The 16,157-nt window shown below is 46.5% G+C and overlaps 1 protein-coding gene across 1 annotated transcript in view; it reads right to left on the bottom strand.

Moving 5' to 3' along the window:
• Nucleotides 1–16,157, bottom strand: part of CACNA1C (calcium voltage-gated channel subunit alpha1 C) — a 575,193-nt gene that overhangs the window by 521,209 nt on the left and 37,827 nt on the right. The window contains 1 exon segment of the mRNA XM_056845863.1: nucleotides 2,135–2,468. Within this exon segment, the coding sequence (XP_056701841.1) occupies nucleotides 2,135–2,468 (334 nt within the window).

Raw genomic sequence — 16,157 nt, 5'->3', positions numbered from 1 at the left:
CCCCCAAGTCAGCCATCCATCATGACATGCCAAAAAAATCTAGGCATCTGTGTCAGGAATGATAAGAAATAAAAGTAATCAAGAGGATTAAAAAAAAACTAGGTCCCCGAAACAAGAAGTAGATGCTTGAGGCCAACTATGAAACCTTTATTGACAAATCCATTTTTAACCTTTCCCCCCGTCTCGAAAACAAAAACGTTTTCAACAGCATCTAATAGGATTATATGCTTTGCCTTTCATCCATCTTTGTGTTTGTCCCTCCAAGCTTCCTTGGGGACATAGGTTGCTGGAAATTTTACCATATTAGATGTGTAGGCAGCTGATCTATGTGTTAAAACCTAGATCTGTTGCAATCACAAAGAAAGCAGGAGGGGGCAAATTTAGGGGGCAAAAGAGGTGCAGGGGAGGGTCCATGACTCAGCAGTAGAACATCTACTTGGCATACAGAAGGTCCCAGTTTCAATCCCCAGCATATCCAGTTTAAATGATCTAGCAGTAGGTGATGTGGGACCGCTGCCTGAGACGAGGCCCTGAAGGGCCACTGCCAGCCAGAATAGACAACGGTGGTCTTGATTGGACAATGTTTTGATTCACTATAAGGCAGCTTCATGTGTGTATGAGGGAACTGAACTCTCCCCTGGTTTATCTTCCTGCAGCCCCTCTCTCCAAGCACCATTCTCTCAGTCGAGCCCATTTCTGGTTGAAAAAAGTGCCTAGGGAAAGCCAATGCAAATTCTGTTTCTGTGTTGTCAAAAACAATTAGTAATTAGAGTGTTGGACGAGAATCTGGGAGACCCAGGTTCAAATCCCCACCTTTACTGAACAAGTTTGCTGGGTGACTTTGGACCAGTCGTGCACACTCAGCTTAATTTATTATCTCTCAGGGTTGTTCCTCAGATTAAAAAGATCAGAATCAATTCTGTACAATAAATTTCATAAAATAATGGTCTTTGCTTCAGATCAGGTGAAAAACCGATCCCCTGAAATCACCCTTTCACTACAGCTGTAAACTGATATTCTAATAGGGCTATCCTAGGCAAAGTTACACCTATTTAATTCCATTTATTTCAGTGTACTTAGAAGGGCATAACTCTGTTTAGGATTGTGCTGTAAAGTAGCATCAGCATGTTGTTAACATTTTGGTCATTTGGGTATTTCAAACTGCGTTTCTCTCTCTTTGGGTTACCAATGAGATTTTTTAAAAATTAATTGTTGAAGGATCATAGGCATTTGTTCTATTGGCTTATTGAGCTATCAGTCAATAGAATTTACAGGAAGCCATGTACCCATTTGATTCATATCAGGGCAAAGAAAGCGAGGGCAGGTAAGGCTGGCTCCTAACCTGACCAAAACACACACAGTATTTGAGCGAAGAGAGTCACAAAATGCTTTTTCTCTTCTGGCAGTCCTTCAGCCTTCTGTATGTAGTCCTGCCTTGTGCTTTGAGAATCTATAGACATGGGCCAATTATGCACTACTCCTGTAGTTTAAAACAGTGACGTTCGAGCCATGGGCTAGGACCCTCAGTTTGGGTCACAGAGCCCAACCTACTAGGTCTGAAGCCTCTACAGAGCCACTATAATTTTTTTCCTGCTTTTTGGAAGGATATGCTGTTAGGATGCATGCATGGAGATCAAGGGTGCCAAACCCTCACCTCTCTCTGCATGCAAGCTGAGAGGAGCATCAGGACAGTGTCTTGAGGGCACTCAGCAGTGGAAAGGGTTCCTCCAAGGCTCTGGTCCATGGCTTGTTCCTCACTATGGTGCACTTCCTGATGCTTGGCTGGTGTTTGATATCCCCAGCCATATTGGTCTACTGCCCACTGACCTGGCCTTGGTATCTGAAAGAACATAACACTACCCTCCCCCTCTTCCTGGCATGTGACTGTACTGTTACGTTGCTGCAGCTTAGTGGATCCCATGCAGTCACCCAGGAATTGAAAATGGGTCCCTGGTTCCAAAGAGCTGAAGATCACTGGTTTTTTAAAAAAAATTCTCCTTGAGCTATCAGCCTAATGCACCTGTTTATTTACATTTGTTAGATCTTCCTGTCGCCCTAACACACCTGTTCATTTCCATCTGTAAATCAAATCTGATCCGTACTGACAACCTGCTGGTTTTCAATGTCACAACACCAAAAAGGATATTTCCATTCAACAATACTGATGCATGCCCTCCGGATGGGATTTTTCAGTGTTAAACACAGCAACGCCCGGGGAGGCCGTGTAGCTGTGGTGGTACCCTGTTTTTTCTGTTTCCCGTACTGCTGCCGCTTCCTCTGCGTTGAGCTGGCAGTGGATATTGTTGCATTGCCAGCAGCACCCATCAATTTGGCCTGCCTGGCAGCATCAATAGCAGCCTGCCAGGAAAGGGCTGCACCTGGAGTAGGGATATGCTCGGGTGCAAGCCCTGCAGCTGCATTGGCATTCATGTTGGCATGGACAGGACGGGGACTCGCATAGTTGGAACCTGAGAGAAAGACAGGGGAAGAAAAAAAAGAAATTCAATATGTACATTCAATAGAACATGTTTTACAACAGGCAAATCCAATAAGCAAAATCGAAAGTTGGTATTCTGCATATATAACCAAGAAACAGAACCCAGATGTGGCAGTGGGACTATGCATATAAAGGCAGGCTGTGTACCAACTACATTTTTTATATTGAGTGGGTGGGGAAATTTGTCTTCTGCCTCACATACTGGATCTCAGTAATGTCACTCTGTGTCATAAGCAGTCCTATGGGGAGAAGTCAAAGCATTACATTTGGGACAAAATGCCAGTGGACTAAGCCTGTAACCTGCCCACCACTCCTGACATTTAGTGGTCTGGCCCTATGGAGGAGGTGTGATCATGTACCTGTGTGTATGTTGTTCCCCCAGTGCTCTTCCAATGTGCATATTTCACTTGCACTGATCCAGGCTGAGTACCAGATCAGGTTCAAGGTTTTGGTACTGACCTTTAAAGTCCTAAATGGTCTGAGACCATCATACCTGCAGGACCACCTCTCTTGATACACACACACACCCCAAAGACCACCAGACTCAGCCGGGAACAACTTACTGGTGGTCCCTGGCCAAAAGAGCAAGCAGCTGTCCTCAAGCAGAGCCTTTTTGGCTCTGGCCCCAGCCTGGTGGAACTCTCTATCAAGTGAGACCTGGGCCCTGCAGGACCTGATGCAATTCCACAGGGCCTGTAAGACGGAGATATTCCGCCAGGCCTACGGTTGACAGATTCCATCTTAGTTGGCCTCCCTCCCCTCCCTTTTACCTATTTCATTCCCCATCCCTTCCCTGATTGAGGGTACCTCATTGTTCCTCCCTTCCCGTATTGTTTCCCCTTTTTGATTGGTTCCCCACTATTGTCATGGTTTAAGGGCGGCATTGGGATATTAAGAGATACTGAGGATTTTAAATTGTAAATTGATGTGATTTTAATTGTTATTGGAATCTGCTGTGAGCTGACCTGAGCCTGACTTGATTGGGAAAGGGCAACATAGAAGTCGAATGAATAAATAAATAAAAGAAGTGGTATTCTCCCACTATGTTCAGTAAAAGCCCTTTGCTTCAGCTCAACCTTTCATTTGACAGCAGTGATGTGTCATTCACCTCTCACGTGTAAACCACATGTCAGTTTTGTACAATTGCAGTTTCCAAACAACAGACACTGAAAAGTACATTCTTTCCTTCTGCTCATTTGGACCTTCTTCAGCAAATCAAAGTTTCATAAAGGTCAGCATGGCTATTGGTGCTCTAACAGCCAAATCTATTTTAACACTACCTCATTTTGAGAAAATCTATAAAGAAGGGTGGGGGACTCATACAGATACACTAGCTAAGAAAATTTGACCTGGTGTAGCCAGAGAAGCAGCATGCAGGTGAGAACATAACCTGGGAAGATAAGTGGTTTTATTACTATATTTCCCCCCAATTATACTATCACTATAGCTACCATCAAAAGTCAACAGTTTAACAAGAAAGGGAAGGTGGATTAAGGCAAAAATATAAAGATTTCCTTTTGAAGATTCCTTTTAAAATTAAGCACTCTTTTTTATGGTATACTGTGCTTGTGTCAGGCTGTTATCTCAGTTTCTATGTTGCCTCTGTTCCTTTGCTGAACCGTCCAGACCTCAAGGACAGCGCCACATACCAAAGCCTGGGAAAGTGTGCTCTGTTTAGGCTTTGGTGATGCTTTGTAATTTCCCGCCGTTTTCAAGCCTTATATTGCCAACTAGCTAGCAAGACACTCATAGCTGTCATTTTATCTTCTGTGCACTGTATTGCCTATTTGACCAGTAAAAGCCATCTGCTTGGATTCTAAATGTCTCTGTGGTGATTTCTGGTTCTTTGGGTCAAGAGCTCACATTATGACAGCTATCCACTTCATCACCCTTTTCATCAGTCAGGCTGGAGCCCAGGAGGGTTCGCCTGCCACTCGGATGGGAGCTAAGACAAAGCTCTCCGAGTGAGTTTACCGTGCCTGGAGCCCCGTGTGGCTCGCCTGCCGCTCGGATGGGAGCTACGACAGAGCTCTCCGAGTGAGCCCGGTCCCGGTGGATCTGTTCCCCGGAGCAGGAGCTCTGGAAGGGTCTCCTCCTTGATACCTTCCTTTGGGGACGCCCTAGACTACGTTCATCGGGCAGAAGTGGAACGTAGCCGCCTGACTGGACTTGTAAGGACGTAGCGTGGAGGCCAGCGCCCGCCACGACCTCCTAGTGTCAGATTGTCTAGTGGAGGATGCTCAACTGGCCCGGTTGTGCGGAGCCGGGTTAAAAGTACTGGCAAAACGGATGGTTGCGCTCCTCCACGGAATGATCTCGACCACCGCTTCAATGGCCGGGATTGCTAAGCTGTCAACCCCCGTCTTTGGCGTCAACGCAGCGACCTTAGCGGTTCAGGTCCTGCCGCAACTGGATCTTCCGGATCAAGCCGGCTCTATGTCGGCATGGGAGCAGGAAGCTCTGCCACTAGTGACCACGACCCTGACCACCAAACTTGAAACGGATCAAGTTTTAGCGGATCGTAAGGGAACCAAAGAGGACTTGCACTATGAGGAAACTCTCTGGACTGCAAACTTCCGAATCAGCCAGTCCCGTCGCTTAGGTGATGCGGGCAAGGATATGTTTTTGCTCCGACAGCACAATCGGGAACACATAGACCGGGTGGCCCACTTGCAGGGTCAAATGCACGTTTTGCTTCACGACAACGACTGCTTGCAGCAGATACAAGCCGACCCGGATGGCTCGGCCCCAGCTCCACAACCAGGGTCTCCGGATCAGGCTCCACCGCAGCAACCTGCGGCACCTCTGGGCGGAACGCCCATGTTGCCAGTAACTCTAGCAGTGCCTGTGGCGCCAGGGGACCCCAGAGCTCCCGTCCTGCCACCCCCAGGAAGTCCAGGGGTCCCGTTGCTTGGATCTACACCAGCACCCGTACTACCTCCAGTTCCATGGAGTCTACCCAAACTGAAGATCTCTTTTGCCGGCTCGGCAGAGATACTACCTTGTCAGTGACCCACGGTGAGGGGAGACCAAAAGCCTCCCCTCGAAGTCTCCGTTCCCTGCCCGCAGAGATCAGCACAGCCCCCTCGAGATCGCGAATCCCGATTCCAAAGGGGAGCTTGCCTCGTTTGCGGCGCGATGAACCACTTTGTTTCAGCATGTCCTCAACGCCTGGAACTCCCTCGACCGAATGCATTGCCCCGAGCTCGGGGACGACCTCAACGCAGAGGCACCGCGGCCACCCGCAGTACAGCACCGGGACGGCCCACACCCTCTGCACTTCCTACTTCTGCAGACCCCTCCGGGTCCTGGATTACAAGTGCCCCATTGGGGGACAATTCTCCGTCTTCGGACAGGGATCCTCCCTGGGATACCCTAGCATTAACCCTGGACTCGCTTCCTGACCTCTCGCAAAACCGGGGAAGGTCTCAACGCGGGGCGCCGCGGCCATCCGCAGTATAACGCCAGGTCGGGGACGACCTCAACGCAGAGGCACCGCGGCCACCCGCAGTACAGCACCGGGTTGGCCCACACCCTCTGCACTTTCTACTTCCGCAGACCCCTCCGGGTCCTGGATTACAAGTGCCCCAGTGGGGGACAATTCTTCGTCTTCGGACAGGGATCTTTCCTGGGATACCCCAGCGTTAACCCTGGACTCGCTTCCTGACCTCTCACAAAACCGGGGAAGGTCTCAACGCGGAGGCGCTGCGACCGCCCGCAGTACAACGCCAGGTCGGTTCACACCCTCTGCACTTCTGTTCAGAGACTCTCCCGATCTTCCTGTTTCTACAGACCCCTCCGGGTCTCGGATTATAAGTGCCCCAGTGGGGGACCATTCTCCATCTTCGCACAGGGATCATCTCCAGGATACCCCAGTGCTAAACCTGGACTCGCCTCTTGACCTGTCTAATAACCGGTCACAGTCTGCGGTGAATGGAACGTCCCCGCAGACCCCCGCAGTTTCTCCTGTAAAACCTACGAAACCGACGAAGGTGAAAGAAGTAGAAAGTACGGTGTATGTGGACGCAGTGTTACAACACTATAAAGGGGGCCCCCAACTGCCTGTCAAAGCACTTATTGATTCCGGTTGCGCTCGCACTCTCATCAATGAAGCCACATTTGCAGCACTCAAAGTCAAGTCCGAGGCTTTACCAGCCCCCGTCCATTTTGCCCAAATGGATGGGAGCCATTTCAAAGGGGGCCCAGTTGATCATCGCACTATAGGGGTGGCGATGGGAATTGGCTCCCACTGGGAGCAAATAGACTTTACCATAGCCCCTATCCGATTTGAAGTGGTCCTGGGAATTAACTGGATTAAAGGTCATAGTCCCAGTATAGACTGGGACACGAACACGATCTCCTTTGCCAGCCCCAAATGCGACCAGCACCGACAGCAAGTTGCGGTGCTGTCTCCACCCGCTTCGGCATTAATCTCCGAAGTCCCATCACCGCCATCCCTCCCTGATGTATACCAAGACTTTGCTGATGTCTTCAACATTAAAGAATGTGATGCCTTACCCCCCCACCGGGCCACTGACTGTGCAATTGAAGTGGTAAAGGACTGCACACTAACCAAGAGTAAAATTTACCCTATGAGCGCTTCCGAGCGCACTGTACTACGAGACTTTTTGGACAAAAACCTTGCCAGAGGGTTCATTCGCCCATCGAATGCCCCAAACTCAGCCCCTGCATTTTTCGTCCGAAAAAAGGAGGGCGACCTTCGCCTATGCATTGACTTCAGAAAACTCAATGCAGTTACTCAAGCCAACGCCTATCCTATACCACTAATATCAGATATTTTGGGGCAGTTGCAGGAGGGTCGTATATTCTCCAAGTTGGACTTAGTAGAAGCCTACTACCGGGTCCGCATCCGCGAAGGAGACGAGCCCCTCACTGCCTTCTCTAGCTGTTTTGGAATGTTTGAATTCCTCGTGATGCCTTTCGGGTTGAAAGGGGCCCCGGGGGTCTTCATGCAACTCATCAACGAAATCCTCCACGATTTGCTGTATCGCGGGGTGGTGGTTTATTTGGATGACATTCTTATTTATTCAAAAACCATGGATGAGCATGTAGGTTTGGTCCGAGAAGTTCTGCAGCGCCTGCGCAATCACCAACTCTTTGCAAAGTTGGCTAAATGCGAATTTCATCAGAGCAAAATAACGTTCTTAGGATACATAATCTCCCACCATGGCCTTAGCATGGACCCTACCAAGGTCCAATCCGTTCTCGATTGGACCCCTCCTACCAACCGCAAACAAGTGCAACAGTTTCTAGGTTTTGCTAATTTCTATCGCGGGTTCATCCCTAACTTCGCCCAAGTGGCGCTACCCATTACCGACCTGCTGAAAACCAAGGGTAAAGAAAACTCGGCTACTTTACCCTCCGCTAAAATACTGTGGACTGATCAATGCCAAACCGCTTTTGTAGCCCTCAAACGCCTCTTCACTTCGGAACCCGTGCTACGGCACCCAGACCCGAATCGAATGTTCATTGTGCAAGTCGATGCCTCCGACGTGGCTATGGGAGGGGCTCTTCTTCAAAAAGGACCGGATGGTCTCCTTCACCCTTGCGCTTACTTCTCGAAGAAGTTTGCGCACTCCCAATTGAACTGGCCCATTTGGGAGAAAGAGGCATCGGCCGTTCACCATGCACTTACTCTATGGCGACAATTCCTGGAGGGGTCTAAAGTCCCCTTTGAAGTTTGGACCGATCACAAAAATCTAGCTGCCCTCACGGGGTCCCATAAATTGTCCGCAAAACAGCAGCGTTGGGCAGAATTCTTTGCTCAGTTTCGTTTCGTCCTGAAGCATGTCCCTGGGAAACAAAACGTTCTCGCAGATGCTCTCTCCCGGTTACCTCAATACCCGGCGAAACTCAATCGGCCAACAAACTCTTTATTTACACCCGCACAAAGAGAAGCCCTGCCTGTACTAGCTGTACAAACTCGATCCCAGACGCTACCGCAACGGAAGCACGCAATAACAGGAGCGCAAGCTCCTCCAGCCCTACCAGCTGCCCAGCCGCCTCCGCAACCGAAACTCACGATGGCCGGCGCTCCCGCTCCTCCAGCTCCACCGGCCGCCCTGCCACCTGCAGTCTGCACACCACCGCAAGTAAGTGCTTCCCCCTCGTCAACCCCCATGACTGCTCCTGATGCCACTATGACCAAGGGGGGGGTCCCCATCTCCGAATCCTTCTTAAAGTCCCTTCGGGAACAATGCCTTATGGAACGCTCAGATCAAACCCTGCCTCCTGGTGTAATCGAACAAGGAGGCTCTTGGTACAAATACTCGAAATTGTATGTGCCCAAAGCGCTCCGAAAAGACGTTTTACACTTGGCTCATGGAGTAAAGACAGCTGGACACTTTGGGTTCCTGAAAACCCTTCACCTGTTGCGCAGACAATTTTGGTGGGGGGGAATGCGTTCTGACATTGACTCTTTTATTCGCAGCTGTCCTATTTGCGCCACAGTGAAACGTTCTCAAGGCAAGCCCCCAGGTCTACTGCAACCACTTGAAATACCCAACAGACCCTGGGAAGTGATTGCTATGGATTTTATGACGGATCTCCCTCTCAGCAGGCGAAAAACTGTATTATGGGTTATCACTGACTTATTTTCTAAGCAAATACATTTGGTTCCATGTGCGGGGATCCCCTCCGCTCAGAAGTTGGCCCGCCTCTTCGTGTCACATGTCTTTAGACTACATTCGTTTCCGCGCAAAATAATCTGCGACCGTGGAAGTAGTTTCGTTGCTAAGTTTTGGAAAGCTTTTCTCAAATTGGTGGGGGTAGAACAGGGGTTGTCTAGTGCATACCATCCCCAAACGGATGGTCAAACCGAACGTGTCAATGCTGTACTTGAATGTTATTTGCGCTGTTATGTCAACTACCACCAAGATGACTGGGTAGAACTGTTGCCTTTTGCAGAATATGCTTACAATAATGCTGTACATCAGTCCACAGGCTTCAGCCCGTTTTATGCGGTGTATGGACAGGACTTCGGTCCTATCACCCCGATAGAAGGTTTGGAGGGGGAGGGGGATGCCGACATTGCCTCTTGGGCACACACCCTCCGTACCACATGGCCCTGGCTGGTTAGCAACCTTGACCGAGCCAAGCGCAAATACAAAGCGCAGGCCGACAAGCATCGTTCCCCCGGGGGGGACCCGCAAGTGGGTAACCTGGTATACCTTTCCACCAAGAACCTGCGTTCCACCCGGCCGTGCCATAAGCTCAATGCTAAGTACATTGGCCCATTTCCCATCATTCGCATCATAAATCCTGTCACGGTGGAACTGTCTCTCCCCAAAACCCTGAGGCGTGTGCACCCCGTTTTCCATATCAGCCTTCTAAAGCCCCATGTTGCTTCCCCGCAATGGCACCCGGAGCCGCCTCCTAAACAGCCCATAATGGTGGGGGGGGAAGAACATTTCGAAGTCTCTAAAATCCTGGATTCCCGCATACACCATGGAGTCTTGCAATACTTGGTCCGCTGGAAACACTTCCCCCCTGCCTATGACGAATGGGTTCGTGCACGGGATGTCTCCGCCCCCAAACTCGTCAACGCCTTTCACATTGCCTACCCAGACAGACCAGCCCCCTTGCAGAATGGGAGGGGGCCTTAAGGGGAGCAGGATGTCAGGCTGTTATCTCAGTTTCTATGTTGCCTCTGTTCCTTTGCTGAACCGTCCAGACCTCAAGGACAGCGCCACATACCAAAGCCTGGGAAAGTGTGCTCTGTTTAGGCTTTGGTGATGCTTTGTAATTTCCCGCCGTTTTCAAGCCTTATATTGCCAACTAGCTAGCAAGACACTCATAGCTGTCATTTTATCTTCTGTGCACTGTATTGCCTATTTGACCAGTAAAAGCCATCTGCTTGGATTCTAAATGTCTCTGTGGTGATTTCTGGTTCTTTGGGTCAAGAGCTCACAGCTTGTCCTATGGAATTTCAAACTTTTTTGTTATTGCAACAATTATGTAAATACAGATCAAAGGCCCATCAAATGGTTGAAATCTGTAAAGAAATGTGGCCCTAAAGAGGGGTCATCGTTGAGTAGGTAGATAAATGCTGTCTATTGTTCATCTCTGTACCTGTGCATTCATTTTTAATCTCTATTTCCAGTCCTGTTAGGCACAACAGTCTTTGCTTATTGGTTTGAAACAAGCAAATGGGTCTGAGATAGGAGTGAAGATTGATGTAATGGCTACCAGCGTCTCAAAGACACTGATAGGATATTCTCCTATGCAGTTTGTAGAATGAAATGGGATTAAAAAGATTTTCTCTCTCATGGAAGACTGGAGGTTCTCCCAAACAAAATCTTATTACCTTCCTCTTCCTTAGACTCATGCTCGGCAAGCAATTAATGAGGACATAATCAATAAATAGGCTCACAAAGTTCTCTGTGTGTTAAGTGCTGACAAGTCCCTTCTGACTCATGGCAACCCTATGAAAGAATGACTTGTCCTATCGTTAACAGCCTTGCTCAGGTCCTGCAAACTGAGGGCCGTGACTTCCTTTACAGGGTCAACCCATCTCAAGTCACAAAGGTATGGGACATATAAAAGTTGTTGCATAGCACCTGCTTCAAAAAGACTATCAATTACTTAAAATACCTTTGCAACAGTGAAGTTTTAGAGCACTGCTGTGGATAATCTCCTGACCAAATGGGTGGTCAATACTTAACTGCTTGGAAATGCTCACAGAGGCTTAGTCCTATAAGGAGCACCACATATGGAGCCTGAAATGCTGCAGCTGCAGCTATACAGCACACTTCTCCACCGTCAGGCTTCAGTTCAGAATGAGATCACATGGCAGCAGCCTCTCGCTCATACAGATGGCTGCTGCTTGACCCAGGTACAAGTCTCTTTGGAACAAACACAATCTATACCTTTTCCACTAAGCATGTTGCAGCAGAAGCCCTACTAAAAGTTTCTATAATCCCGTTAACACTCCACTTTGGACTCCAGAGCAAAATAAATCAGCGTGGCAAACACGTTTTAAGTGCTGGAAAGGCACCTCTGATTATACATTTCTTCAGGGCAGCTCCAGTTGTGTGTTAGGAATGCCTTTCACACAGCTTCTACTATGTCTTATAATAAAGCCCAACAGAAGAAAGGAACTGTATATATTCAAGAAATAAGTGCCCTACTTATTTCAGTCAGGCGGGGAAAGAATCTATATTATGATTCTATATTTAACTGAATTTAACCATAGAACAACTTTGATGTACATTTTTGTGTGTTTGTGGTGTAATAAAGCTACCCATATAGCATTAGGCCAGTGAAATGTTATTTCGTCTTTAATGCCACCATTGCTATGTTGGTGCAGTGGTAAGTTTTTTTTTGCTGGGTAAGATCTCACAAATTTAGGAGTCTGAACAGGCCAGCTTAACTTGGGCCCATCAGAGCTTGGGAGCTAAGCAGGGTTGGGCATGGTCAGTACTTGGACGGAAGACCGCCAAGGAAGACTGGGGTTGCTATGCAAAGGAAGGCAATGGCAAACCACCTCTGCTCGCCTGTTGCCTGGAACACCCCATGGTGTTCCATGAGTCGGCTGTAGCTCTACAGCACATTCTTTTTCCATTAAATTAATGTCCAAGGTGGCCACAGAGTGCCATCCATGTGCTCTAATTTAATTACTGAGATGTCAGACTGAAAACTATACCTGACAACAAGTAATGTTTATTTTTGCCTGTCATGCCATAAAATTAGGATTGTACAGGGGAAAGGATGTGATATAGTTTACCACTAAGTCCTTTGGATGGGTTATTTGACTAGCAGTTGAAGATGTTGAATTAGCAGTAAGCGTATTAACGCTGGCAAAAGTAAAAGTTGCAGCAAGATGGAAAATGATGAATGTTCCAACAACAATGGAAATCATGTAGAAATTATGGAATAGAGTTAAGCTAATGAACTGACATACTGACTAGAACCAGGAAGAATGGAGCTGTCAGTGGGCAATATTTTATAACATAATGGGAGCTTGTATAATTATTGGAATCAATATAGTAGTCATATCTCCTTACCTCTCCAGGCTCTACCCCCAAATCTCCAGGAATTCCCCAGCCTGGAGTAGGTACCCTATTGGTAACAGGCACATTAGAATGGATTAGGGAAAAGCTTTCAATATCCCCCCTTTGTGTTGGAGCATGCCATTTGTACAGCCGTATATAATTAATAAACCCTAGCTTAATCCCACACATTGGTGTTATTATTTATCACAACAGAATATACAAAATATACAGAATATACACAAGAAGAAGAATGGAAAAAGAACAAGACAGAATAGAATCATAGAGTTGGAAGGGACTACCAAAGTCATCTTGTCCAACTCCCTGCACAATGCATGAAATTCACAACTGCCTCCCGCCCCCCCACACACACAGTGACCCCTGCTCCATGCCCAGAAGATGGCCAAAAAAAAATCCTCCAGAATCCCTGGCCAAACTGGCCTGGAAGAAAATTCGTTCCTGACCCCTAAGTGGTGATCAACATTTCCCTGGCAATGTAAGAAAGGGCCACGAGAGAGCCAAGCAATGACACAACCCTTCCTGCCCTCCCTCTCATGAGCTGCCTAAATTCACAGAATCAGCACTGCTTTCAGATGGCCATTTAGCCTCTGCTCTAAAACCTCCAAAGGAGGAGAGTTTACCACCTCCAGAGGAAACCTGTTCCACTGAGGAACCACTCTAACTGCCAGGAAGTTCTTCCTAATGTTTTAGGCAAAAACTCTTTGATTTAATTTCAACCTGTTGGTTCTGGTCCAACCTTCTAGGACAACAGAAAACAACTTTGCACCATCCTGTATATGACATCCCTTCAAAATATACTGGAAGATGGTTATCATATCACCTCTCAGTCATCTCATAGTTATATACAAATAGAAACTCATGTATATTAAATATTTCAGGCATCTTCATGTTTTGTATCTGTCAGCAAAGCATGATTTTTCAAATTAAATAAATTCAAACTTGCAGATTTATTAAATAGTTGGAAACAAGTCCTCATTCTGCAAATGTAAATTTCAAATCATAAGCTCACATCCATTTATTAATGTATACAATTTATTTTGTAATTAGATTTCAGAATGCATTGCAAATCAGAAAAGCAACATCTTAATAAAGGAGATTAAAGGGATGTAAATGATTTGAGTTTTCCACTAGATTTAAAACAATGCCTGGATATGTTTCCTCATAACCAAAGGTATATGGATAGGGCAGCCTGCTAGGCACAGCATGAGCTGCGAACGCAGCAAGAAGTTGATTCTCTGGGTTGTATGCAATGCTCTTTTCAGTTCCAGTTATACTTTTAAGGATTTATGGAACTAGAAACAAATTATTAGTCACTTGAGACAAAAATGCTGATATTCCAAATGCTGATTTTCAAAAGGTGAAAAGAGCAAAGAACATGGCACATGGATATTTGAGAAACCCAATCTATAAAATACATAAAGGGGACCTGTGAGGAACTCGTTGGGTCAGAGACCCCTGCTTGCTTAGTCCTCCACAGCTGCTGCCTTTTCCCCACCCAACTCTTCCATCACCTCTTCTTTCAACCCACAGCCACCTCTTTCACTATAACTTACTTCTGATAGACCTATTTAGGATTGCTTCCTCAGAAACTTGTAACACTCTGCTCAGCAAAGCTTGAAACCTTCCTCTAGCTCAGTGGTTCCCAACGTGGGGCACACACCCCACAGGGGGGCAATTTGATTTTTAAGGGGGGGCAATTCGAGAATGAGTTATTAACAGTGAATTTTTTGCATTTCTTATGGTTCTAGGGGCCTCATATACAGTATATAAATATATATTGTGACACATTTTTAAAATTAAAATCAGAATGTACTCTGCGGTCAGCTGGTGACAATGAAGAGGACTAAGAATTATATGTCATGGGGGGGATCAGGATTTTAGAGATGCTGAGGTGGGGCATGGCCCAAAAAAGGTTGGGAACCACTGCTCTAGCTTAATGGCTGTTCTTAGGGTTGCCAACCTCCAGGTAGTAGCTGGAGATCTCCTGCTATTACAACTGATCCCCAGACGACAGAGATCGGCTCCCCTGGAGAAAATGGCTGCTTCGGCAATTGGACTCTATGGCATTGAAGTCCCTCCCCTCCCCAAACCCTGCCCTCCTCAGGCTCCACCCCAAAAACCTCCCGCCAGTGGCAAAAAGGGATCCTGGCAGCCCTAGCTGTTCTATAGGCCAAAATACAAATTACATGACTTTGCAACAAGGACTAGCGGTTGTGAGTTCATGATAGCAACTCCATTTAGAAGTACCACAGGGGCTCAATTCAGATTGAGACCACGGGGCATAGTGGAGGAGGAGCTCCTGCCTTCCCACCCCCAGGTCATTGTCACAAGCCAAAATGCGACCAGGATAATGTTATTTGACCCATCCAGGGGCTGCACATGCAAATGCTTATATGAAGAAGATTCCTTAACCAGGAAGAAGGCTACAAATTTTGCTGAACAGAGTAATAGAATGTAGCTTACTGTCTAGCTTTCAGGGTTTCTTCTTTTCCCATATTTTTGATGTAGAACCCTATTTCCAAATAGTTCTTTTAAAACATCTGATCTTAAGAATGTTGATTAGCGTTAACACTTACAGCACTAATTATATTACGTAAAATATGCAAGTTATTTCTTGTGTGTAATTGTATTTCTTAATTTTAAAGGATTTATATAACATGATCAATCAAATATACATACATGTAAGCAAATATAAACAGTTCTGAGGCTGGTCTTTCTGCAGTGAGACTTTATAATCTACAAAAAGGCCACATAAAGTTCATACTCTGACTTCACAATACTATAAGACAAAAGGATATTCTACAGGTCACACAGGATGACCCAAACTGTGTTAGCAAACATTTTTCACTGCAGGGAATATACTTTGTACTTGAAAAGCACAATTTTCAAATTATAAGACTGAGCCAAAGTTATACCAATCAGCCACTAGCTGAGAAAACAACTTGCCAACAGCCCTATTTTAGAGTTCTTCTGTCACGTATCCTGAAAATTCCATCAGAGCGAACTAGCCCAAATTGCGGTACACTGGCAATTATATTAGGAAGCTAGATTGCCCTGTAGTTTGGGAGATATGAACCAGCTGTAATTGTTTCATCATAGCCCATAAGAAAAGTATTCGATTTGTTTGAGCAATAGCTGCCCCTGAGAGGCTGCATTCCCTCTCACCTCAGAAAAATGGGGTTGCTTTTGCTTTTCAGTAAGGCATATTTTCAAAGGACAGGTAGGAAGTGAGGAAAAGCTCCATGAAGGAGGCAGAAGACCTGGGTCATCGTTCATGGTAAAACTAGCACAGTTTTGCACAGACTGTGCCCTGATTTTCAAAAGGATTACTAACCAAACACAGTAATGTCATTTTATGCAGGCAGATTAATTGCAGTACTGTGAGTCAATATGCAAGGGGAAAAGAAACCAAAGCCAAGAAAGCAACTTGAAAGGAGATTAATATGTACTGAAGGAAAATGAACAGACTGTCTAGTTCTTCATGGATGACTGTCTATTTTATAGTATTTATCCAGAACTAGAAGCAAATCAAAGAGCACAGATTGGAGAGGGGGTAAGATTTAGGTTTATGATGACAGAAAGCTAAGGGACAAATACATGTGGTGGTGGATTTTGTGACTGGGATACTG

The sequence above is a fragment of the Euleptes europaea genome, chromosome 3, assembly GCF_029931775.1.
Source record: "Euleptes europaea isolate rEulEur1 chromosome 3, rEulEur1.hap1, whole genome shotgun sequence".
In the NCBI taxonomy this organism is placed as follows: Eukaryota; Metazoa; Chordata; class Lepidosauria; order Squamata; family Sphaerodactylidae; genus Euleptes; species Euleptes europaea.
Note: the sequence above shows the minus strand (reverse complement) of the source record. Positions and strands in the feature narration are given on the sequence as shown.